This window comes from Symphalangus syndactylus, chromosome 6, assembly GCF_028878055.3.
Source record: "Symphalangus syndactylus isolate Jambi chromosome 6, NHGRI_mSymSyn1-v2.1_pri, whole genome shotgun sequence".
Lineage (NCBI taxonomy): Eukaryota > Metazoa > Chordata > Mammalia > Primates > Hylobatidae > Symphalangus > Symphalangus syndactylus.
The window spans coordinates 50,937,420-50,965,166 of record NC_072428.2 but is presented as its reverse complement, the minus strand read 5'-3'; the positions used below and the strand labels follow the sequence as shown (position 1 = coordinate 50,965,166).

Below are 27,747 nucleotides of genomic sequence, written 5' to 3'. Positions count from 1 at the left end.
ACCTCTCTTAATGAAACAGAATATAAATGAGTATTGCAGTTTTTCTTAAGTTGGACTCTGAGCAAAGCCTGAGATAGGGATTCAGATGTGTGCAATTTATTAATGAATGCTCTCAGGAGACAGGGAGCAAGGAAAAGCAGTGTAGAGAGAGGAAGGAGGTAAGCAAGTGCATACTCAAGCTGGAGTTAACTTCAGAAGGCAAGAGGGTCAGTATTTGCCTATGGCCTGCTTCCTGAGGAGCAGGGGCCATTTGCTTCAAGAGACATTTCCTACTGAGTTGAGAACAGCAACCTGCAGAAAGCAGAAACATGAACAATGAGCAGCCAACGTTCACAGGTGCACAGTTCTGTAAAATGATCAGGGTAAAACACCAAAGACATAAAAAATATCTTCTATGTAGTCCCCTCTCTTGTCTCACTGAAGTATTATTTTTGCTCTGATTGATTAAGGTATAATTAACACATAACCTCCCTCTTTCTAGGATATTTTAAATTGAGTTATGGGCCCCTTCCTAACTCATCAGACAATTTTAATCAAATGAGAGTGAAATTGTTGTATTCTTTGGGAAATTTATACTCATTACGTGGAATCAGAATGTATGTACAGAAAGCAATCATTCTTCAAAAAAATGCGGAAACCTATTTTTTTTTGTTCTTTCAGACATTTTTCATAGCAAAAGGAGGGTGAAGGGATTGTCTCTTCCACTAATTCAGACTAGTCAGCCAGGCTAGATATCTGGGGAGGGCCTCAACATCAGAGCTAGCAACTAGGGTAGTAGAATAAGAATGAGAGCAAGATAGAAGGAGGTACTGATTGTGTCTACGTCCTCTCATTTATCCATGATTTCTCTTCTCACATTTTTTTTGTTACAAGTTTGTCAGAAGGTACTGTCTTGGGGAATAAATGTGAGTTTATCATTTTTGAGACACATTCATTATCATTTGATGGAGGGAGAAGGAACCAACTAGACTGTTGGGATGATAAGTAATTAGGTCACTGATCAAAGAAGATTATATTCTTTTTTGCAGGAAAATTCCTGGACTTCAGTGACCAAATTTATAGGTTCCCATTGTTTGTACGGACATCTGCAGAGAAATTCATAAGAGTTGGAAATTGGATTTGATATAGTAAACCAAACTCTATTCCATTTCATATCGAACCAACTAATAATTTCATATTTTTATGACTCTGTTCCTATCTGCTAACTTTATACCAGGAAATAAACATATGTTAGTTACATTACAGACATACCAAAGATGTCTAAGGTATTCTTATCATAATAATTTAGTGGAAAGCTTAGAGAAATATTCTGTATACAGGAATGCAACAAAAATTTGTACAAACTACATTTAGCTAAAGAGTTGGGCTTAAAGAGATACCTTAGGGAAACTTGAAGCTCTATTTTAACACCTGTTTTACCAAGTCATATGAGCATGCATGCTAGATATAAGACTTCTTTGCTCTCCTGCTAAATATTAGAGTTTTTACATTCTGTGAGAGTGACTGTGATGATCGGAGATCAGGTTCCAATTCTATGGGTAGTAAAAAGGTGAAGAATGCCATTCTGAATCTGCTTGGTCTTGACACTATATGTTATAGGATTCATTAGTGGAGGGAGCAGAAAATAGACATAGCTCATAATGAGGTGAACAATATGTGGAACCTGCTTTCCAAAACGATGAATCAGAGACAATCCAATCACTGTGACATAGAAAACCAGGACACAGCAGATATGGGAGACACAGGTATTGACAGCCTGGGCCCTCTCCTCTCTGGAGGCAATGCTCAGGACAGTCTTGAGTATCAACACATAGGAGATGAAGATAATCAGAGAATCCAGCACAAATATAAAGACTACAAGCACAACTGGGTACAGTCAGTTGAAGGTGGTATCAGCACAGGCCAGTTTAATGACATCCTGGTGAAGGCAGAATGCATGTGAAAGAACATGGGAGTGACAATACAGAAAAAAATAGAGGGGCATGATTGGGAGTACAACAGATACAAATCCCCTCATCAGAACTCCCAGCCCAATCTTCAGTACTCGAGTATTAGTAAGTACGGAGGTATATCTAAGAGGGTTGCAGATGGCAATAAAACGGTCATAGGCCATGGCAGGCAGAATGCCAGACTCGACAAAGGAAAGTGAGTGTATAAAGTAGGCCTGGGAAAAGCAGGCTGCACTTCCAATCTCCCTGTGATCCAGCCAGAGGACTCCCAGCACCATGGGCATTGTGGTCAGGGTCAGCCCCAGGTCTGTGGCAGCCAGCATGGCCAGAAAAAATACATGGGCTCATGAAGATTGTGATCTTCCTTAATAAGAAGAAGGAGGGTGCCATTGCCAAAAAGGATGGATATATAGATGAACAAGAAAAATACGGAAATCCAGTGATGAGCTGCCTCCAAGCCTGGAAAACCAGTCAACAGGAAGGGATGGGAGCTGCCGTTGGGCGACATCCTGGGTTTATATAGAAGAAATGTCTTTCTATTTCTGTTATTACCACAGTGCACAGTTCTACCTTCAAGGTATCACTGTGACTATATCATTCTCAGATTTTTTTCCTAAAGACAGACAATAATGACATCAATATGTGATTGTTTCTCAAAATACATTCTTAGGGTTACCCATACTATTTGTATTCTTAACTGCACATTCCAGGATCTATCTCCTACCTACTTAATCAAATTCTTGGAGTTTCAACTGTTTATATGCATTTAAGCATTCTCTTCAGAAAAAAATTTATGTAAACTTCAACTTCTAAACTGTTACCCTTAACTATGCGGATTTTAAAGAATTCGTATTCTATGGGGCATTCAAGGGGATTTCAAGAAAGCTAACACTAATTTTTTTCTGGTCTACCACCTAAATCTGTAATTGCCTTCACAGTAGTGATCCCTAATCCACATTTTCCTGCATATGAAGACTTATCTGAATTATCAGCTAAAGTCTCAACAGCCTAAGAAAGAAAAGTGTGGGAAGAGAAACTCTGCCACTATCACTGTAGCTAAGGAGCAGACAGATTGAGAAAGAGACACTTGGCCTCCAGATTTCATAGAGTAGTCATGGGGAACAGACATTCACGATTAGTGTGAATTACCCTCTTGTAGAATCCTTCAGTACTACTCACTACTTGTGCCAATGGCTCAGTCTAATTGTAAGTTAGATAATCATAGACTTTGGGGCTGGAATAAATGATTAGGCCAGTCAAAGACATCACTTATAATAGTATATCTCCTTCAGTTTAAACATCTTACTGTTTCTTATTTACAAGTAGTGTCTTTTTCTTTTTTAATTATTTTTCCGTAGGCCTACTGAAGTAATTCCCTAGAATCTGACCTCTCGCATTTCAAGTTCTCCATTTGTATTTAAACATCCATCTTCCTGGTTTCCTTCCCTTTATCCCCAGCCATAGGCTTCTGAATCTGTTCTCCCCAATACTGAGTGAGAGCTATTTCACTGCTTAAACAGGGTGCTGTCTTTTACTGAAGAGAAGAGATGAGTCCTTCGAGAAGGTTTTAATATTCCTTCTGCCACTAGACTAGGGGCTTCTTGCATATAGACATGGTGTTTATTTGCTTTGCTCAACACCTTGCAAAGTATCTAACATGTGACCAATATACATTTCTTAGTTCACCTAATATTTTTGAACATGCATCATGTGACAGCCGTGACATTTAAAGCTCTCTGGAATTAAATGGTACTAAGACAAAGTCCCTAATCTTATAAACCATAAATTAAGTTGAAAAATAAATGACAATTTTAAACAAATATAAACGCAAGTTTAACATAAAACAGTACTACTTAATGTAGATTAATTGGATGGCATTGTATACAAGATAGTATAGCAGTTTGAGGGACCTAGAACTGCACCTATGAGGAGGTCCCATTTGAGCTGAGACCTCAATACAAAAGAAAACCTGACCATATACAGACCTAGAGGAGGACTGTTCCAAAGGGAAAATCAGCATGACTGGTGTTTGATAAGAAAACAGGAGAGGGACAATAGATAATGTCAAAGAAGCAGGTAGTAATCAAGTGTCACAGGGCCTTATAGACCACCATGGAATTTTTGTTTTGTTTTTACTATAAATGTAGTAAAGACATTAGGACATTTTGAAAATCACAATAGAAAATAGTGTGGTGATATATTCTGATTTGTATTTTTAAATTACTCACTTAGACTGCTATGTGAAGAATACTAAGCAAGAGATGAGTTAGAAAGCTATTTTGAAAATCCATATGAAGAGTGATGGTGACCTTGACTAGGAGAGAAGCAGGGGAAATGAAAAAAAGAGAGAAATAGAAAAACTTAAACAGATACAGATGCATTTTTGAGGTAGTGCCAAGATTTGCTAATATATTAAAAATGGGAGTGAGGGAAAAATGAAATGAGGTTTCCCCTAGATTTCTGTTTGAACAAATGAAAAAATGGTGAAGCTATTTACTCAAAACAGAAGTCTCAGGGGGATACACATTTACTTGTGAGGAAATCGAGAGTCATTAGTAAATAAAGCTGAATTAGAGCAAATCCATCCCTTGCTTTTTTTTCTTGTCACATACCAGAACAGCTTCTTGAAGTTGTTTTTATCCTAAATTAAAAAGATGGTCATATCCAAATATACCCCCTTCAGAGTTACTTTGTCAGTGTAAGGCACTACCCTAAAGATGCCACCAAAGAAAATGATCCTCTTACCTTCCACCCAGAGAGATGAGATCTAACTGTAATAGTTTCAGTGAAGAGATGCCAGACAACTGGGCATGAGGCAACAACTCGGCACTTTTGGCTTGATGTTAAGGAATAAAAAATTGAAAGAATCATTTTTCAGCATCCATATTCTGTCCTAGGACTGAGAGACGTAAACCAGAATTCAGTGCCTATTGAACATACAATGAGTGATGTGTATTCTTCAGTTACCAGACACAAAGATAATCCAGCTTAGCTCCTCCCGTTCTGTTCTATGTACAACTTCATTTCTCTGTCAACACTCTTCTCTGACATTTCAGCAATAATCTCCTTTAACCTAATCTTTCACTGTATCTCAACTTTGTGAAAAATTCCTTCTTATAAGAGAATATGCAGCACAAGTGATGAATCACTACAGGGAAAGCTAACCAAAGTGTAAGGCAATGATTGTATTTTGCCAATAATAACCTGCAACTTAAAGTTTCCCCTTCTCCATTCCCAAGAATTCCATGCATACATACCTGGTAATGCAGCTATAATAGTGATCTATGGAATCACTCTACTTTGTTTTGTGGAAAATTCTCGTGTCCTCAGCTAGATGCGGCTCTTGGTTTCTGAGAACAAAGACAATGAGAGAAGAGATAAAAGCTGAGGAAAAAAATATAGGGAAGTAAAGAGATCACAAAGACTGAGGATAGAAGCAAGAAGAAGATTCTATAATGGAACACCTAGAAAATCAGATAAACTTCTAACATTTACAGCCATAATTTTTCTCTGCTTTGTTAAAAAGTAAAATCTAGTAGAATCAGAGGTGCCTTCCTGTTCATCTCTTAGAAAGGAAAGAAGACATATGAAAGGGTCAATCATATTCACATCACTGAGTACAGAAGGTCTTAGGTAGTTGGTTGGTTGGCATCACTTGGAATTGCTTTTAAAGTTCTATCAACTTCAGACTGAAATCTGCACACACATCCAAAGCTGTGGACCATTGAGATCCTTCACTTCTTCTCCTTATCCTTCTCTGGAGAGCTTATAGAGGAGTCTCCTAGTACACTCTTTCACCATACTCCCAGGTACCATAACTTGATTGATGGTGAGGAGGAGCAGGGTTATTGTGTCTTACCTAAAGACTCAGATCATGTTGTTCCTTCTCAACATCTGTTAAGAGAAGCAGTCACTGTGGTTATTAATAAAGACAGCACCTTCCCAGATGTCTCCCTTTTATAGCCAACTTGGATCTTAAGAAATATTTACTCTGTATTAACTCCTCCTTAGAGGGAGCTGGAACACTTAATTAGTCCCCCCAAGCTTTTAAATAATCTTTTTCCAAATAAGTTACTGGCCAAATCAAGCCACTGGTAGGAACTTCATGTGTGGGGAATCAGAGAGCCTGTCTTCATAGCCCCAGCAGACTCTGGCATCACCTTTGGGAAGTAATTTATTCCCTACATTTACTTCAAAGGTCAAATCTTTCCCAGTTTATCTCAAGAGAAAGCTGTGTATCTTCTTGGCCTATGTAACCTGAATTTCAACTGTATTTCCTGCTTGGTTTAGATCAGAGAAAGCTTGAAGGCAGAGAGCTAGATAGACTAGAGTCAATATAATAAAATTCAGGCCGCCTTCTCTAGTACCCAATGTGAACGCACGATCTGCAGTTATCACTAACTATTCCCTTGTTGAGTTTAGCCTACCAGAACTTTTCTCTTTTCCAGGGGATGCAGCAGGCACACTCATCACATGGTGCTTCAGCCAAGCACACCACATCACTTTAGTCCCAGGGACTATAATATTTTTGGTTTTCCCTCCAATCCTACAGGAACCACTCTGCCTATTACTGGTTTTAAGGGGAAATATACATATATTACCAGAAGAACAAATTTCCTTTCAATAAACAGCTGAATAAATTATTCAGCTGTTACTATGCTTTCTTATAATTAATGTAATGATCAATGCAAATAAAAGACTATCACTAACTGTTATGAATTATGTCCCAACTCAAAATTCATATATTGAAGTACTAACCACTAGTACCTGAGAATGTGGCTGTCTTTAGAGATAGGGTCTTGAAAGAAGTGATTAAGTTAAAATGAGGTCATTAGGGTGTATCTTAATTGAATATGACTTGTGTCCTTATAAGAGGAAATTTGGATATGGACAGATACAAAGGGAAAACATGTGAATACACAAGGAGAAGATGGCCATCTACAAGCCAAGGAGAGAGGCATCAGAAGAAACCAACCCTGCCAACACCTTAACTCTGGACTTCTAGCCTTCAGAACTTATGGGAAAATTAGTTTCTGTGGTTTAAGCCATGCAGTCTGTGGTACTTTTTTATGGAAGCGCTAGAAAATTCTCTAGCAATGTAAACATGGGCAAGCTACTTAACCTTTTCAATACTGAAGGTATATTTAGGCATAAACTTAATAAATATGTTTAGAAATTAATGCTGCCTATTACAAAATGCTGATGATAGACCTAGACAGGCTTATAAGACATTCTTGCACATTTTATCAAAGAAATGAATACAAAGTCTTTATACAAAGACTTGCACATGAGTGTTCATAAAAGCTTTTTTTTTTTTTTTATCATTGCTAAAGACTGGGAACAACCCAAATGTTCTTCAATAGGTGAACAGATACACTGTGGTACAACTTGCAAGAGATTGCTGCTTAGCAATAAAAAATAAACTATTAACACATGGAACTAGTGGATATATCTTAGAAAAATTCTGCTTAGTGAAAAAAAAAGCCAATGATTTCATCTATGTAGCTTTATTGAAATGGTAAAATTATTGATATGGAAATCAGCAGTTGCCAGGGTTTAGAGATAAAGGGAGAAGGGAAAGGAAGAAGGGTGGATGTTTCTAAAAAGAAGTAGTATGAGGAAGCCTTGTGGAGATAGGTTTATTCTGTATTTTGACAGTGGTGGTATGCACATTAATCTAAATAGGTAATAAAATTGCATAGAACTATATACATATACACAAATATATCAGTGCATGTAAAACTAATGGAATTTAAATAATCTGTGTGGATCATATCAATGTCAATTTGCTGGTTCCGATAGTTATTCAAGATGTAACCACTAGGTAAAAACTGAGATGTCCACAGGATCTCCCTTTATATTTTTTGCAACTTCTTATGAATCTATAATTATTTCAAAATAAAAGGTTAAGAAAACAAATGCCCTTAAAGTGAAGGGTTTATTTATTTATTTATTTTGCTTTTTTATATGAAAACTTTACTGAAGCTCCAGATAAGCATCAGTCTCTGTGAAACTTTGGTGACCACAGGTGCAGCTGAAAACCAGTAAAACCCGGCAGATATTTTTGGAATATCTGGATAATATGTTCATTGGCCTGTAAGTGATGAGAACTGAAATTAGATTGAACATATCAATCTGAAAGGTCTTGGAAAATGGCCTCCAAATATATTAACAAAGAAATTGTTGTAGACATGAGATATGTAGTCCGGAATCCCCTTTAGAGAAAGACTTCCTGGTCGGGCGCAGTAGCTCAAGCCTGTAATCCCAGCACTTTGGGAGGCCGAGGCGGGTGGAACATCTGAGGTCAGGAGTTTGAGACCAGCCTGGCCAACATGGCGAAACCCTGTCTCTACTAAAAATTCAAAAATTAGCCAGGCATGGTGGCGGGCGCCTGTAATCCCAGCTACTCAGGAGGCTGAGGCAGGAGAATTGCTTGAACCCGGGAAGCGGAAGTTCCAGTGAGCCAAGATTGCATCACTGCCCTCCAGCCTGGGCGACAAAGCGAGACTCTTAAAAAAAAAGAAAAAGAGAGAGAGAAAGACTTCCTGCCTTGCTCTGGGAATGTGGTCAGCAGACAGTCTTCAACTCTCAGCTCATACAGGACCCTCAGCTGCACAGAACGACTTTGCCCAAAGCCAAGACCTCCCTGGGGCAACTCACATCTGATGACTAAGTAAGGCAGAGTTTTGAAAACCTGGCCATTTCCCCCAGTGTGGGGTAATATTGTTGGGTAATACTTGCTCCAGAGCTTTCTACTAGATTGGTCAAGCCTTTGCCAGCCTGTATCTCAGTTTGATTTCTTCTTCTGACCAATTCTACCTCCTCCTTTCTTTCAAAGGTATTGCTTTCTAGTAAATACATTTTACTTTAAAAAGTATCAGTATCTACTTCTGGACAGCCCAGCCTGTGTCAGGAACAAAGTCAATTATCACATGGCTTGGTTATCTGTGAATGCATACATTTGGTTGTTTAACGAGAATATAAATGTTCTGGATAGGGAGCTACTATAAAATATATCATCACACAGGTGATACCATGCCTGTTTCTGCTAACAAGATAATGTTGTAACTACGTGAAATGGTACAAGAGGGTGGATCCAGCTATGGTTGTGATTTCCAGGGTCATTCTGGGAGCAAAAAATAATGGAGGCTAATCAAAGGCACAAAACTAATCTGGGCGTGAAAATTTTTGATCCCCGCCTCATACCATAGGCAAAATTCAGTTTATGGTGAACAGTTAAAGATATTATAAGGTAACAGAGTGATTTTTATTCATTTATTTAGGATTTAAGATGCCTTAACTATTACACACAAATAAAAACCATAAATCTGAATAGAAATTAAAAACTTATTTTTGTGAAAACTATTAAGAGAATACAAATGTCAGGTATAAGTTGTAAATTTGCTATACTCATATCTGGCACAAGAGTTATATCAATAATTTATAAATAAAACCCCAAAATCAATAAAAGAATAATAGACAATCTACTTGTTTTCTGAAATGGGTAAAAGGCTGAAAAAGTTACTTTACAAAAGAGGCAAGTGATCAATAAATATATGAAAATGTGTGCAATGTTATTCATTATCAGGGAAATGCAAATCAAAATTACAATGAGATACCAGTACACGCGCAGTAGAATCGCTTCTTAAAAAACCCTGGAACACCTAGTGTTGTTAAAGATGTAAACCAACTGAAACTCTTGTGAACTGTTAGTGGAATATATTTTTAACAAATTATCACTTTAGAAAGTATTTGATAGTATCTACTGTAGATAAGCATATGTTTATCCAAGGAATTGTATTCCTATGATGAGACCTAATAGAAATTCATACGTATATGCACAAAAACTAGCAATCAAATAAGCATGTAGCAGAATTATCTAAGTAGCATTCTGTGACAGCCCCAACTATTACTGTTAACTATCAAGAGCACCAGAGTAAATATGGGGTATATTCATACAATCGGAATATCATATAGGAATGAAAATGAACAAACTACTACTACATAAAAATACACAGGTATTTCTCAAAACATAATGATGAGCATAGAATCAAGACTCTAATTCCACTTACATAAAGGTGACAACTTAATAAAACTAATCTGGAAGGTGAACTTGAAAGGAGTGCAAAGGAATTTTTGAGGTATTGGTAAAGTTCTAGCTCTTGTTCTGGGTGGCAACTATGTGAGTGAACTTATTCTGTGACAAATTCATTGAGCTAGACCTTTATGATGTGCTCACATTTCTTTATGTAAATTAACCTTAATAATTTTTTTTACTAAATAACAAGAGGTTCATTAAAGCCCTTTCTGCCCTCTGTAATATACTTTCTCAATAGTCTTTTCATCATCATTGTATCAGTAACCAAATATTTAATTTATCAACCACTAACTTAAATCTCACCATTTGCTGAATGAGAAAAATAATGTATTTGTGTGTTCATTGTATATCCTTTATACATACATCTGTACTGCTACTTATAGATGTTTAAAAAAATCTATTTGCTAAGCAGAATAGTGTTCATGAGATAGTGGTTTAATTTGGAAGTGAAAATTTCTCTGTATCAATCAGAGAAATATTAAATTGCCTGTAAGACCGTCTATCTCCAATGGTAGAAATTGGGGAATGTAACATTGATTCGATGGTTTAATCACTTGAATATCTATGTACCATAAGATTATGAAAGATAGAGTCTGTTTCTCACACAGTTCACTGTGCAATAAGGGAAGATAATCCAAAATGCAAATAATTAAAATAAGTTTAATTGGTTATGACAGAGATGACAATATTTGACATGAATTGTTTATTAAATATTGAGTACCATTTCAAGTGCTTTCTCTTTAAACCATACCACACAATAACTTTATGTGATGGCAATTATTATATGCGTTTTACAGGTAAGGACTACGAAATGCAATGAGATAAAATAATTCCAAAGTAGCACAGCAAGAGCCAAAGCCACAATGTAGACAAAATATTCAACTTCCAACAGAGGAAAACCTCCAGTAAAAGCCAGGACAGAGAGAGAGATCTTGGGTCGTGCTGTTCAAAGCCCGATACCCACAAGGCTGAGGGCACAAATAATAGAGAAAAAGATGGAAGGAACGAGGTAGGGAGAGAGGGAAGAAAGGAGGGAGCAGAAGAGGGAGGGAGGAAAGAACAATAATTATCTAAATCAGGAATGGTCTCTGGGGAGGAGCTTCAGAAATAAATGTTCCTACCAGCCAAGCTCATGTGCAGACTCTGAAAAGATAATGCCCAAATCTTTCATATGGCTAAAGATGTGAGATACATGACTATGGAACTGAAGAATGGAAGGGAACAAAGTTTCAGGTCAGTGAGGGTACTTAATGAATCTCCTCTGTAAGATCTCATTGCAGGAACCAAGGCAAAGAAAGACAGGGAAATCGAAGCTGATTTCTTAGCAAGAGAAAAGTAATAGTGTTGTCTGCTAAGAGTAGATATATATAGTAGGCATGGGTCCTAAAGACTCCCTGACATCTCTAAAACTTGGTTTCTTTGAGAGTTACCTCTTCATATATAAAAAAGTGAAGGATAGATTCTGGAACACATAAGGCAAACAATTCTAGGAACAAACCACAGCATGGGTGTTGACTCAGGCATGAATTATGGGGTTGTAGTAATTTCTCTCCACCTGACTGATTCTTTAATCTCTCTGGCTTCCATTCTAACCCTGAGAGTCCCCCTGCCCCCAATCCCATGTCTTCTACCCTAGAAGTCCAGATAAGTGCCAAATATAGAATCAACTCTTCCAAATTCTTGAGGAGATATACCTCTGTAATCATCAGAGATTCAAATACTTTCTAGAAAAAAAGTCACTATCTGACCATGTGACTAATAAACCAATTCAAAATTAAGCTTGGACGGAGCTTGGGTTATGTGTGCCTCTGGATCAGGGGTGGAGATTCACATAGCTGTGTGGCTTTAGCACCTGGAAAAGTTTATATTGTGTAATAGGCATCCATTACTCTTCCATCTTCTTTTGCCTGCTTTCTTCTAGCCGCACTGGCAGCTGATTAGGTAGTACCCACCCGGATGGAGGGTGGGTGGGTCTGCCTCTCCCAGTCTACTGACTCAAATGTTAATCTCCTTTGGCAACACCCTTACAGCACACCCAGGAACAACACTTTGCATCCTTCAGTCAAGTTTGCACTCAATATTAACCATCACAGGAAGGATAATAGACAAAGGTAAGGGGGTAAAAAAAGGATGGAGACATTAAGTGCGCGAGACAGAAAAGAGTGTCAGGAAAAGTGAAGGAAAAAAGCCGAAGGGAAGGTGAGAGAATAAATGAAAGTTAACATCTGAATGGGCTCCCTCTGAGGTGTCTGCATAGAGCCATCAGTTTATGCGGCAGAGTTTGAGACTTTGAGAATTAGTTCCTCATTAATAAAAACTGAAGTCTATTCTATGACAGAGACCCTGGAAGAGGGTGAATGGCTGCAGGGATGAGGCAAAGGTTTTAGATTTTTATCCCCTCTGAAACTCACAGATCATCTCATGTACCACAAAAGCAACTGAGGGAATCGAGTGAAAGCACTCAGTTTTCAATATGAAAACAGACAAGACAAACAGCTATTTTAAGGATTCTACCCAAAAAATGAGGTGTATATAATGCCCCAGTCCAATACTTGACACACGGTAGAAATTCAACAATTATTTGGTCCATACATTTGTTTCTCAGCTTTATTTTCCCTATCTGGTATTCCTACTACTGTTTTTTTTTTTAATTTATTTATCCATTATATGTTTATTTAGTAGTAATATAACACAATTAACGAGATTAATGTTCTGTATTATCTTTTCCCTCCCAGCTTTATTTAGGCATATTTAAAATTTGCTAAGAAAGCAGACCTCACATATTTTTACTACCAAAAATATTAAAGTTATTATGTGAGGTGATAGATATATTAATTAGTTTGATTATGGTAATCATTTAACAATGAATACCTATAATAAAACAGTAAGTTATATACCTTATGTACAATTTTTATTTGCCATACCTGCTTCTTTAATCCTGCATAAGCTGAGTATTGTCTGAACCTTTCACTGGCAGGCAGATTGAGCAATAATACCTCCTTTTCTCACTTTTTGAGGACAGAGTTGCTTTCCCCTCTACTTCCCTCAGTCCCAATGCCCCAGGCTCAATGTTACTTTTAGCTATGTCAGAAGTTCCCACACTGGCTCATCAATCTTTTCTCCTTTCCCTTTCCCGCCCAGACGTATCACCTTTTATCTGCTGATTAGAGAAACTATAGTTTAATATTTTTATTTAAAGTCAAACACAGGCTCCTAAAAACCCCATCATCATCTTATATCTGTTCCCAAAGCTTCCATAAAAAAAAAATGAAATCATTTGACACACCTCTGGGTGAATAATCCTGACACGTACTCACTAGAGAAAGAGAAAGGAGGTGCTTCTCTGAAACAATAACAAAAACACAAAAATAAAAAAATTATCCACTCTTTACAAAACATTTCCCCGTACTTTGTGTCAAGAGAATGACTGAGAAGACAGAAATCACTAGTAGTGTTTACAGGTTATGTAACCAAATCTCAAGATTAAATGACTTTCCCAAGATCATTATTGTTAGAAAGAGCAGAGCTCAAACTTCAACAAATTCTTCTGAAGATGAAAGTCCAGTAATCTTGGATGCATTTTTTTCATGGACAGAAAGAGGTCTTGTAAGTCATGCATAAATTTACATCAATATGCTCTTTCAATAGTATACGAGATGTATAGTCCAAACCAACCATTAGAGAAGGTGGGCCTATTTTCTCTGGCTCATGCCACCAACACACAATTTATGTATTCTCAGAGGTTGGCTGCCTGCACCAGCTGAAATCTTAGAATTCTAATGAGTCACAGAGCCTTCTCACTTTTGTCAAATCCCATCAGATTCCATAGTTTTAAAAAAAAATTCTCCTTGATCTTGCCTAAACTACCAATTTTTATTTTTGCATCACCAAGTAGGTGATATGCAACAGTAGTTTGGTGCTATTATCAATTAGTGCCTTCAAATACTTATCAAATCCACATTTTACTGCTTATTCTTCAATTTTATTATGAAAATTTGAATTCTTTGAAGCAGCATATCAATAACTAGGGTTATAAAGCTGGGCAACGTAGAGTTCTATGTGCTTTGGAAACACACACAGATAAGTCACTCTTATGTCATTTTCTAACTACCCAAAAGTCTCTGGAGCTTCATCAATTCAATTTTCCCTCCAGGCACATTGAAGAAAAGTCAATCTCTGAAATTTACTATTTTATTGTATTTTTTCATATATTTCTTTCTTGTGTATTTGTTTTTCCATATAATGTTTATATCTGTTTTTCCAATAGTGCTTAGAACCATTTTTCTACTGATCTTTTAGGTCTCACATAGTCTGGGAAACCTTTACATCCACCCTATAATACCACCAGTCAGGATGAAGAGCACCATGAAAAGTCACCTGTAAGTTTCAGCCCATTACAGCACTATTCAAATATAGTGATTTCTTCTTTCATTTTGATTTTCTGGGTTATATGATTTACAATGAATTCAACAACGTTTATTCTGCATGAATAGCTGTATCTCCAACATATTATCCAATAATCTTACATAGAGTAAGCCCTAAATAATATCTTCTTTATACATTCTATTTTCCCATACCTAGGATCTCCCAGGAATGACTAAATCATCATCCTTGCTGTCACTGAAAGTCAGGACTGGTGAACATCTTATGAACAGGTAGAATTCTCAAGGAGCAACTTTTATACAACTGATTACTATTGCTTTACCTGGAGTAAATATTTTCCTCTTTGCAAAGCTGGCAATGGGGCTCAATAAGTCTGCTTCCACCTTCCAGCTTACTGGCTTCCCAGGCATGGAGAAAGCACATCACTGGATATTCATCCTATTATTGGTAGCCTACATCTCCATACTTCTTGGCAATGGCACTCTTCTCTTTCTCATCAGGAATGATCATAACCTCCATGAGCCCATGTACTATTTCTTAGCCATGTTGGCAGCTACAGACCTCGGAGTGACATTGACCACAATGCCCACAGTGCTAGGTGTTCTGTGGTTAAATCACAGGGAGATTGGCCATGGAGCCTGCTTCTCTCAGGCCTATTTTATCCATACTCTTTCTGTCATGGAGTCAGGTGTCTTGCTTGCCATGGCTTATGACCGTTTCATTGCCATCCGCAACCCCTTAAGATATACCTCTATCCTGACCAACACCCAGGTAATGAAGATTGGTGTGGGGCTATTGACAAGGGCCAGTCTATCCACTATGCCAATAGTTGTTCGCCTACACTGGTTTCCCTATTGTCGATCCCATGTACTCTCCCATGCTTTCTGTCTACACCAAGAGGTCATCAAGCTAGCCTGTGCTGACATCACCTTCAACCATCTCTATCCAGTTGTAGGTTTATTTGCAATGGTCTTGTTGGACTTTCTCATCATCTTTTTCTCCTACATTTTGATTCTCAAGACTGTCATGGGCATTGGTTCTGGAGAAGAAAGGGCCAAGGCCCTCAACACATGTGTCTCTCATATCTGCTGCATCCTGGTCTTCTATGTCACTGTAGTTTGTCTGACATTTATTCATAGGTTTGGAAAGCATGTTCCTCATGTCGTTCACATCACAATGAGCTACATCTACTTCCTTTTCCCACCTTTTATGAACCCATTTATCTATAGCATTAAAACTAAGCAGATTCAGAGTGGCATACTTCGCTTATCCTCTCTGCCTCACTCTAGAGCATGACATTGTTTCACTGGTCTCTGAGGAATAATTCAGGGAACCTGGACAGGGTGACAACGTTGCTGGCATAAGTAACTAGGGAAAGTCATTTCAATGAGAACTAATCAGTCCCTCAGCATTTCAGTGGAAATCAACCAATTCCTCTGCTACTTAGAACATCATTTTACCCTGCCTGTCTATTGCTGATTTGTATATGATATATGTACAACACTAACCACATATCTCAGTGCTCAACTGATATTGTTTTCCCAGGTAATTTAACTCATATTGTTTGATTAGCCTATGGCTGGCACCATATATATACATACATACATACTTACACACATACACACATATACACACACACAGATACACACAATTATATATATTAATATAATACACACTATTATATATACTTAATATTTAATATATAATAGTGTATCTGTGCATGTGTTTATATATATATATATAAATTTTATATATATATATAAACCAATTATATATATAATTCTTGGGTCTATGATTTGGGTCACCCGTATTTCAGTCAATGCCCATTGCTCTCCATATGGCCTGCATGTATTAGCCCTGTTATACATAGGAATAAGGCATTTTTGACTGCAGACATACATCCAGTTTTCTTGCTCATATGGAGCTGGCTGCTGTTTCTAGAAAATTGCACATGAAGAAATGAGACTTCCTTCAATGAGAGTAAGCCATTTCCCTCAATTACTTTCTTCAATACGAGTAAACCATTTCCCTCAATTCAAAATGATGAGTCTAGGGAAAGTATCTCTATGAGAAATATGTTCAGTTAAAACTTTGATTAACATTTATCAAATAATATTGAAAATAATTTGAAAACAGAGATATAATTTCTAATTCAGATGACCATTGTCTTCATAGTTAATTCCAGTTACTACTGAACAGAGAGATGCATTTTCATAAAGTGGTATGAGAGGTCTGGTTTAGGGGTACATCAGAGATAAGACTAGATGGGGTGTCTGGCATGTGCAAAATAGCAGAGTTGAAAAACAAACAGTTGGTCATATGTGGAGGGTGGGGAGGAAGGGAGAGGACAGAGGCAATGCTCATAACTGAAGATAAAATGGCCTTTTCTGGCTCCAAATACTTTTCGAAGTTGATTCTGTTCAGAGTCTAGGCATGAGAAGAGGGGGTTTGTGGTCCTATGGCCAGGTGAAGAGCCAGTATCCATGACTCAAATGATAAGTTTTAAATGAATTTTAAAAGATATTCTTTTGACCAAAATACAGGGTATGATGTGCTTGGACTACACAAGGGGCCACCCAGTGACCAGTCAGCTGGATGTCCCTCATCTCTGGCCTCTGTCATACTGACACTCAGTGATCTATGGCCGCCCACCTACTCTTCATCACAGAAAGGTGGGGATTTTTTAGAATTCTTGGGATGTATAAATAACATGGAGAAAACAAAAATAAAATAATATCTTTACAATAGTTTCCAGCTAGTAAATGATCTTTATCTGATTAGGCCAAAAGATTTTGTTTGTTCTATTCAACTTGGCTGTGTGTCTGCCTGTAGTATGTGTAAAATTTGCCTTTCTCTTTTGTAGCTTCTTGACTGTGTGCTCCAGGATAGTAAATACAACATAGTTCTTATTCCCTACTGTATTACAGAACCTCTCACATAGACCATTTTTAACAAAACATAATTTTTCATTAAAATGAATAAATAAAATCAAAAGTGACCCATGTATTTTTGTGTGTCTGTTAGTTCTTCTGTCTGTTTGTTATTGTTCTCTGTATTGTCTTCCAAGATATGGGCAATGTATACTTAATCCTGTTCTTTCTTCCCTTGGGCTTTTGGGAACGAATTCAGGGGGATCTAAGCCACCTCAAAGAAAATCTTTCTTGACTCACCCTCTAGGTCCAGTGATCCTGAAACCTGCCATAGCAGGCTAGTATAAAGATAACTAGGATAACAATACATTTTATAAATTCTGTAAATAGACACATTTGACTGACAACCCTGAGTTTCTCTCCTCCTTTTCTGTTCTTCCTTATACTGATGAGATGTGATGAAGAGACAAGATAAAAAGTCCAAGAGAGATGAAAGACTGGGACTTGCAGTTTCTCTTTGTGGAGTCCTGTGAAACAGAGCAGAGCTCTGGGCTCCCGATGGTCCCAGAAGAACATAACAGTAGGGTCAAAGACCTCACCCCTCCTCATGATCCTCCCCCCTCTCCCTCCCGCCCCTCCGTGCCACCAGCCACACTGAGCGCTCAGCTCCTCCCAGGTCCTGGACCTGCAGCCTTGGCCAACATCAAGAGGGCATCTTTGCCAAGAATGCCTGGAAGAGACTCAGCCATTCACAGGAAAAGGTCCTCCAGAAGCCAGGGAAAGCTGGTGAGACAAAAGAAAAACAGTTTGAAGAATATGTCCAGAACTTCAAGCCACAAGAAGCAGAGGGTACCAGACCTGAAAGAACTCTGAGGATGTTTAGAAGCAATCAGAGGCATTCAAGAGACCCTGACAAAGCTGAGTCACTGTGTGAAGTCTGTGCACTGGATTGGTCTGGGCAGGAAGGTGTGAAAATGGTTGGTGAGAAAGGTGATGTGCTCTGGGAGGATATCCATGAAAAACTCATGGATGCATCCTTGCTAACACTGGAAAACTACCTGGACCGATTTCCTGACTTGAAGAATCGCATCACCAAGTGCAGCAGGAAGCTCGTGGACTATGACAGTGCCTGCCCGCCTCTATCAGGCTCAGCAGAGCTTCAGGAGAAAGGATGAGAGCCTCTGTCTAAGGCAGAAGTAGAATTTCAGAAAGCATAGAGAAGGTTTGAAAAGTTTAATGTTGACTTACAAGAAAAGTTACCATTATTATAGTCAAGACGAATTGGATTTTATGTTAATACTTTCAAAAACGTCTCCAGCCTTGAAGCCAAGTTTCATAAGGAAACTGTGGTGCTTTGGTACAAGGCCTTCAACATTCAAAGAGCAACACCCACTGATTTGGGTCCTCTCCACATTGCAAAGATGTCCTCCTGGCCTAGGGAGCTTTCATTCCACCCCAGCCCAACAACTAGTTCAAATGAAACACTAGCACCTGCTTCTCCTATGCCAGCATGACCTGAGTCACCCCTGCAGTCCCATCTCTGTCTAAAGTCACTTGACAAAGGAACTGCAGCAGGAAAAATATCATCTTCACAGACTGTCCTAAAGTAAGATAGGTGATATGTACTGTATCCACAAATCATCTGTAACAGTTATGTTTTCAGTGGTGTGTCATTTCAAATAAACCTTGGGAAATCTCTAACAATTACCTTAGAAAACTAAACAAAAAAAAGAGTAGGGTCAAGGGCTATAGGGTAGCAAAATTTTCTTAAAAGATCATTGTAATGCCCTGCTCTGATTCCCGTAGTGACATATGCTTCAATATAGAGACAAGGTCCTGGAAGCTCTTTTAAAAATCTGCTGCAAGCTGAGGGTCCTGACTGTTAGAAGGAAAACTAACAAACAGAAAGGACATCCACAGCAAAACCCTATCTGTACGTCAACATCATCAAAGACCAAAGGTAGATAAAACCACAAAGATGGGGAAAAAACAGAGCAGAAAAACTGGAAACCCTAAAAATCAGAGTGCATCTCCTCCTCCAAAGGAACGCAGCTCCTCACCAGCAACGGAACAAAGCTGGATGGAGAATGACTTGGACAAGTTGAGAGAAGAAGGCTTCAGATGATCAAACTACTCTGAGCTAAAGGAGGAAGTTCGAACCCATGACAAAAAAGTTAAAAACCTTGAAAAAAATTAGACAAATGGCTAACTAGAATAACCAATGCAGACAAGTCCTCAAAGGACCTGATGGAGCTGAAAGCCAAGGCACGAGAACTACGTGACAAATGCACAAGCCTCAGTAGCCGATGCGATCAACTGTGAGAAAGGGTATCAGTGATGGAAGATCAAATGAATGAAATGAATCGAGAAGGGAAGTTTAGAGAAAAAAGAATAAAAAAGAAATGAACAAAGCCTCCAAGAAATATGGGACTATGTGAAAAGACCAAATCTACATCTGATTGGTGTACCTGAAAGTGACGGGGAGAATGGAACAAAGTTGGAAAACACTCTGCAGGATATTATCCAGGAGAACTTCCCCAATCTAGCAAGGCAGGCCAACATTTAAATTTAGGAAATACAGAGACTGCCACAAAGATACTCCTCGAGAAGAGCAACTCCAAGACACTTAATTGTCAGATTCACCAAAGTTGAAATGAAGGAAAAAATGTTAAGGGCAGCCAGAGAGAAAGGTCGGGTTACCCACCAAGGGAAGTCCATTAGACTAACAGCTGATCTCTTGAGAGAAACTCTACAAGCCAGAAGAGAGTGGGGACCAATATTCAACATTCTTAAAGAAAAGAATTTTCAATCCAGAATTTCATATCCAGCCAAACTAAGCTTCATAAGTGAAGGAGAAATAAAATACTTTACAGACAAGCAAATGCTGAGAGATTTTGTCACCACCAAGCCTGCACTAAAAGAGCTCCTGAAGGAAGCACTAAACATGGAAAGGAACAACCGGTACCAGCCACTGCAAAAACATGCCAAATTGTAAAGACTATCTATGCTAGGAAGAAACTGGATCAACTAACAAGCAAAATAACCAGCTAACATAACAATGACAGGATCAAATTCACATATAACAATATTAACCTTAAATATAAATGGGCTAAATGCTCCAATTAAAAGACACAGACTGGCCAATTGGATAAAGAGTCAAGACCCATCAGTATGCTATATTCAGGAAACCCATCTCATGTGCAGAGACACACATAGACTCAAAATAAAGGGATGGAGGAAGATCTATCAAGCAAATGGAAAACAAAAAAAGGCAGGGGTTGCAATCCTAGTCTCTGATAAAATAGACTTTAAACCAACAAAGATCAAAAGAGACAAAGAAGGCCATTACATAATGGTAAAGGGATCAATTAAACAAGAAGAGCTAACTATCCTAAATATATATATGCACACAATACAGGAGCACCCAGATTCATAAAGCAAGTCCTTAGAGACCTACAAACATACTTAGACTCCCACACAATAATAATGGGAGACTTTAACACCCCACTGTCAACATTAGACAGATCAACAAGACAGAAAGTTAAGAAGGATATCCAGGAATTGAACTCAGCTCTGCACCAAGCAGACCTAATAGACATCTACAGAACTCTCCACCTCAAATCAACAGAATATAAATTCTTTTCAGCACCACATCTCACATCTATTCCAAAATTGACCACCTAATTGGAAGTAAAGCACTCCTCAGCAAATGTAAAATAACAGAAATTAGAACAAACTGTCTCTCAGACCACAGTGCAATCAAACTAGAACCCAGGATTAAAAAACACTCAAAACCGCTGAACTACATGGAAACTGAACAACCTGCTCCTGAATGACTACTGGGTACATAAAAAAATGAAGGCAGAAATAAAGATGTTCTTTGAAACCAGCGAGAACAAAGACACAACATACCAGAAAAGAATCTCTGGGACACATTCAAAGCAGTGTGTAGAGGGAAATTTATAGCACTAAATGCCCACAAGAGAAAGCAGGAAAGATCTACAATTGACACCCTAACATCACAATTAAAAGAACTAGAGAAGCAAGAGCAAACACATTCAAAAGCTAGCAGAAGGCAAGAAGTAACTAAGATCAGAGCAGAACTGAAGGAAATAGAGACACAAAAAACCCTAAAAAAAATCAGTGAATCCAGAAGCTGGTTTTTTGAAAAGATCAACAAAATTGATCGGCCACTAGCAAGACTAATAAAGAAGAAAAGAGAGAAGAATCAAATAGATGCCATAAAAAATGACAAAGGGGTATCACCATCGATCTCACAGAAATACAAACTACCATCAGAGAATACTATAAACACCTCTATGCAAATAAACTAGAAAATCTAGAAGAAATGGATAAATTCCTCGACACATACACCCTCCCAAGATGAAACCAGGAAGAAGTTGAATATCTGAATAAACCAATAACAGGCTCTGAAATTGAGGCGATAATTGATAGCTTACCAACCAAAAACAGTCCAGGACCAGATGGAGTCACAGCCGAATTCTACCAGAGGTACAAGGAGGAGCTGGTACCATTCCTTCTGAAACTATTCCAACCAATATAAAAAGAGGGAATCCTCCCTAACTCATTTTATCAGGCCAGCATCATCCTGATACCACAGCCTGGCAGAGACACAACAAAAAAAGAGAATTTTAGACCAATATCCCTGATGAACATTGATGCAAAAATCCTCAATAAAATACTGGCAAACTGAATCCAGCAGCACATCAAAAAGCTTCATCAAGTGGGCTTCATCCCTGGGATGCAAGGCTGGTTCAACATATGCAAATCAATAAACATAATCCAGCATATAAACAGAACCAAAGACAAAAACCACATGATTATCTCAATAGATGCAGAAAAGGCCTTTGACAAAATTCAACAACCCTTCATGCTAAAAACTCTCAATAAATTAGGTATTGATGGGACATATCTCAAAATAATAAGAGCTATCTATGACAAACCCACAGCCAATATCATACTGAATGGACCAAAACTGGAAGCATTCCCTTTGAAAACAGGCACAAGACAGGGATGCCCTCTCTAACCACTCCTATGCAACATAGTGTTGGAAGTTCTGGCCAGGGCAATCAGGCAGGAGAAGGAAATAAAGGGCATTCAATTAGGAAAAGAGGAAGTCAAATTGTGCCTGTTTGCAGATGACATGATTGTATATCTAGAAAACCCCATTGTCTCAGCCCAAAATCTCCTTAAACTGATAAGCAACTTCATTAAAGTCTCAGGATACAAAATCAATGTGCAAAAATCACAAGCATTCTTATACACCAATAACAAACAAACAAAGAGCCAAATCATGAGTGAACTCCCATTCACAATTGCCTCAAAGAGAATAAAATACCCAGGAATCCAACTTACAAGGGATGGGAAGGACCTCTTCAAGGAGAACTACAAACCACTGCTCAATGAAATAAAAGAGGATACAAACAAATGGAAGAACATTCCATGCTCATGGGTTGGAAGAATCAATATCATGAAAATGGCCATACTGCCCAAGGTAATTTATACATTCAATGCCATCCCCATCAAGCTACCAATGACTTTCTTCACAGAATTGGAAAAAACTACTTTAAAGTTCATATGGAACCAAAAAAGAGCCTGCATTGCCAAGTCAATCCTAAGCCAAAAGAACAAAGCTGGAGGCATCATGCTACCTGACTTCAAACTATACTACAAGGCTACAGTAACCAAAACAGCATGGTACTGGTACCAAAACAGAGATATAGACCAATGGAACAGAACAGAGCCCTCAGAAATAATGCCACATATCTACAGCCATCTGATCTTTGACAAACCTGACAAAAACAAGCAATGGGGAAAGGATTCCCTATTTAATAAATGGTGCTGGGAAAACTGGCTAGCCATATGTAGAAAGCTGAAACTGGATCCCTTCCTTACACCTTATACAAAAATTAATTCAACATGGATTAAAGACTTACATGTTACACCTAAAACCATAAAAACCCTGGAAGAAAACCTAGGCAATACCATTCAGGACATAGGCATGGGCAAGGACTTCATGTCTAAAACACCAAAAGCAATGGCAACAAAAGCCAAAATTGACAAATGGGATCTAATTAAACTAAAGAGCTTCTGCACAGCAAAATAAACTACCATTAGAGTGAACAGGCAACCTACAGAATGGGAGAAAATTTTTGCAATCTACTCATCTGACAAAGGGCTAATATCCAGAATCTACAATGAACTCAAACAAATTTACAAGAAAAAAACAACCCCATCAAAAAGTGTGCGAAGGATATGAACAGACACTTCTCAAAAGACATTTATGCAGCCAAAAGACACATGAAAAAATGCTCATCATCACTGGCCATCAGAGAAATGCAAATCAAAACCACAATGAGATACCATCTCACACCAGTTAGAATGGCCATCATTAAAAAGTCAGGAAACAACAGGTGCTGGAGAGGATGTGGAGAAGTAGGAACACTTTTACACTGTTGGTGAGACTGTAAACTAGTTCAACCATTGTGGAAGTCAGTGTGGCGATTCCTCAGGGATCTAGAACTAGAAATACCATTGGACCCAGCCATCCCGTTACTGGGTATATACCCAAAGGACTATAAATCATGCTGCTATAAAGACACATGCACACGTATGTTCACTGCGGCACTATTCACAATAGCAAAGACTTGGAACCAACCCAAATGTCCAACAATGATAGACTGGATTAAGAAAATGTGGCACATATACACCATGGAATACTACGCAGACATAAAAAATGATGAGTTCATGTCCTTTGTAGGGACATGGATGAAGTTGGAAACCATCATTCTCAGCAAACTATCCCAAGGACAAAAAATCAAACACCACATGTTCTCACTCATAGGTGGGAATTGTAGAATGAGAACACATGGACACAGGAAGGGGAACATCACACACCGGAGCCTGTTGTGGGGTCAGGGGAGAGGGAAGGGATAGCATTAGGAGATATACCTAATGTTAAATGACGAGTTAATGGGTGCAGCACACCAACATGGCACATGTATACATATGTAACAAACCTGCACGTTGTGCACATGTACCCTAAAACTTAAAGTATAATAATAAAAAAATAAAAAATAAATAAATCTGCTGCAAAAAGGACATCTTCCCTACATTTTCTTCTCTACTCCTATGTGATGCTTAAAATAAATCTTATTTCTGGAGATGAAGCTAATTCCCAAACCTAGATGCAGGAAGAAACCTTAGGGACTCCTGTTCCAAAGTTCCAAATCCCTCAGGCCGGGAGAATAAAGAAGCAGGGAGGAGAGAGGAGTGGGCCTAATGGAGGAGTTTCTGAAACTAATGTTCTTTGCAGCTTGGCTTCTGAGTATTATCTAAAAAGGTGGTGTTGGATCCAATATCTTGACCCGGCTTAGGGGTTCATAGTAACATCTATGGCAACAATGAACAGACTTATGAACAGGTCGGTAAAGGACTCTAGTGTGTCTTGGCCTAGAGGCTCAGCATAGGGAACAGGGGGCATGGCAGGGAAGAATGGGCAGTAGACAGTTGGCTTATTAGAGATTGCAGAGAGGGAAATGCAGTAATATATCAGTCAAGATGTGATGGGGTATAAAAATGTATCATCCCAAAGACTCCCTAAAATCTTTAGAACTTGGCTTCTGAATGATGTCTTTTGCAAATTCCTAGAAGAGGGAAAATCCTAGATCTCCTTTTTCATTCCCTAGCGGAGAGATCTAGTTAGGAAAAAATCAAGTTGAAAATCCATGGGAATAGAGAATGGTATCTCTGGTGTAGTTCCAGACTCTGGTTTGGATTATCTGTTTCCTTTGTTGCTCTCTTCAGGCTGCATAAACCAGTTTCCTCTTTGCCTCTATGTGTTCTACCAAGTACTTACTCCCAAAAAAGATGAAATTAGAGTGAGGATGGGGGGCACTGTAATGACAAAGGTATAGACTAACAGAAAGAAAAACTTACCAAATAGATTAGTCTCAGATTGAGTAAAGCAAACTTTGATATGAGGCACAATGCTTTAAATTGCTGCTTATTCCCAGAAATGAGCCTAGTATCCATCAGAAAATATATGCAAATCCTTATAAACCAAAGTCAGAGAGAGGTTGTTGGTTCACTTCATTCCGTGCTGAGCTATCAGCACTGCAGATTTTGAAGATCTCAACCACACCCAGACAGAGAGTGATAGTGGATCTGGTGTCTCTGTTGGGGGATGGGGGTGGATAAGGAAAAGTGTTTACTATTTTTACCAGCAGGGGAAACTACCCAGATGAAAATGGTGCTGGATGCTTTGGGCAAAAAGCATTCAGAGCCATAATCAACTACGAAGATGGTCAGGAATTTAGTGTATTTGTAGGTCAGATGATCAGTCTGTGGCTTTGGAAAATTGTGAATATTAGTTGTTGAGCCTTATAATGAGAATGTGATGATTAAATCAGGTCTACTGGATACTATCAATCAGAATAGATAACATTGTTAGATATAATTACCTAGTCAGAGAGCAGAGATGAAGTCAGGAAAGCAAAAGATAAGAAATAACAGAAGTCTTCTGGTAGCAGAGTGGCGGCTTAGCCTGTTGGGGCAAAATGGAGCTCAAGGCCATGAGCAGGTACAACAGCCCAGTGAACCCGGCTGTCTTCCCCCATCTGATTGTAGTGCTTTTGGCCATCGGCATGTTCTTCACCACCTGGTTCTTTGTTTACGAGGTCACCTCTACCAAGTACCCTTGTGATATCTATAAAGAGTATCTCTTTGGTGGCCTCGCTCTTCATGGGCTTTGAAGTCCTCTTCCTGCTGCTCTGGGTTGGCATCTACGTGTGAGTGCCCAAGAGTAACAACCAGGCAGCTTCTCTGAATCCCTGCTTTTGTAAATTACCTTTTTTACTATTGCTGGAAGTGTCCCACCCATTGCTCATAATAAAGGCAGATGTATGGCATAAAAAAAAAAGAAAGAAATAATAGAAGTTAGGCAGGGATTGGGGCATGACGGTTGAAAACAAGAAGGAAAAGGAGCACAAGGAAATGTAAATGCTGTAAAATGTGCTAAGTAGATGTCTGGGCGGCATTCCTCCATGAGAAAAAGCTTAAGGGAAGAAAGAGACCCTGAGTGTCTTGAAAACTCAAAGTTTTACGAACAGAATGATTAGTTTGGAGAAATCATTTTTCATTAATACAGGATCTCAAGTGTTTCCCCGCAATGAACGCAACCCCTCCCCGCCCCCCCCCCCCCCCCACACACACACACACACAGGTTAGTGGACAGATATCGTTTTTCAAGTCATGAAGCAGCAGTCTTGGAATTACGGTTTTTTGTTTTTTGGTTTTTTGCTTCAAGCTATGGTATTGAGTACATGATCCTAATCACCAATTAATTGTTCCTTCAAGCCCTTAACCTCTTGACACACATACACACACACTCTCTCTCACACAAAAGCACACACACACAATCATAAACACACATCACCACCACCTAGCTCCATGAGATACTCTACTTTTATTAAACCAAGCACAGATACCAAGTCTTTGAGTGTGAATGCAGAAAGAAGATATATTGACGTAGATTTTTCTCATAGATACTACTAAGAAGATTATACTGTCTGGAATCTTGCATGACACAGAAAAAGAACAACTCCGCCATTTAGCCATTTGCTTGTGTTTGGACTTGTGAAGGTCTTTCCATCATTCTAAATCTGTTATTGGAAAGCAGGAAAGTAGCATTTTCGTGAGGATTCTATTAAAAGTTAGGGACCATATGCAATACATCCAGACTATATTAATTGTACAATAGAAAGCACTTACCATAGCAGTTATGTTCCCTAGATCTGTCTTCTCTCTCTGCAAACCCCAGCCCCCACTCAGCATGACATGGGAGGTGTAAAAATAAACAACACAGATCCATCTCTGTAAAGGATGAGAAGCTTGTGCTAGGAATGGAAGAATGCCTGGGCTGCAGAACAGGGCTTCACAACAGGGTAGTGATAGATTCGCCCACATATTATGTGATAGGACCTCTGAGCTAGGTAATATCTCATCTCCGTGGTTGCAATAAGGTTGATTATAGATTCAATACAGAAAGAGGTATCTCAAAGTTAAAGAAAGAGTAAAATTTCCAGGGCTCAACTAGCGACCACCTAAGGGCAAAATATTTTCCTAAATTTTGACAAACTTTATGTTCAAAAAGCTCATCTAGCTATGACAAAGTTTGACACGGATAGATGAGCTTTCGATCTGTGCACTTTCCCTCGACCTTGACCACCAATCTTGACTTCACAAAAACATTGGAATTTGGGGGGACATGGAAGCAAGCCAAATGTAGAAACAGAAGGTCATGGTAATGCTGTGATGCAGTTTAGGAACTATGTGATGTGTCATTTGTGTGACAGGCTATGAGATCTGCACATCTTTCTGTTTAGAAATTCCTGCCATACTTGTAATTCTCAACAGACAGTCTCCT

The 27,747-nt window shown here is 38.6% G+C and overlaps 3 protein-coding genes and 1 pseudogene across 13 annotated transcripts in view; 2 read left to right on the top strand and 2 right to left on the bottom strand.

Annotated features, from left to right (window-relative positions):
- The window catches only part of HBE1 (hemoglobin subunit epsilon 1), a 208,008-nt gene that overhangs the window by 40,093 nt on the left and 140,168 nt on the right, over window positions 1–27,747 (bottom strand). For 5 of the 11 annotated variants that reach the window (XM_063641225.1, XM_063641227.1, XM_063641226.1 and 2 more), the window contains exons 2-3: window positions 5,207–5,299; window positions 4,695–4,848 (exon numbers count right to left, since the gene is read on the bottom strand). The exons of 1 other annotated variant lie outside the window; for it this stretch is intronic. The gene's annotated coding sequence lies outside the window, so the exon portion shown is untranslated. Of the gene's footprint in view, window positions 1–4,694; window positions 4,849–5,206; window positions 5,300–5,808; window positions 5,844–27,747 lie in introns of all 11 variants that reach the window. 5 more of the 11 variants (XM_063641232.1, XM_063641229.1, XM_063641228.1 and 2 more) reach the window with 3 other exon arrangements.
- On the bottom strand, window positions 1,520–2,457 carry LOC129484520 (olfactory receptor 51B5-like). The gene is given in 2 exon segments (XM_055282698.1): window positions 1,520–2,277; window positions 2,280–2,457. Coding segments are annotated over 2 exon segments (936 nt in total).
- Window positions 14,788–15,726, top strand: LOC129484521 (olfactory receptor 51B6). Its single transcript, XM_055282699.1, has one exon. It carries the CDS (start codon window positions 14,788–14,790, stop codon window positions 15,724–15,726), a length of 939 nt encoding a protein of 312 aa, XP_055138674.1.
- On the top strand, window positions 25,878–26,143 carry LOC129484529 (transmembrane protein 258-like; annotated as a pseudogene).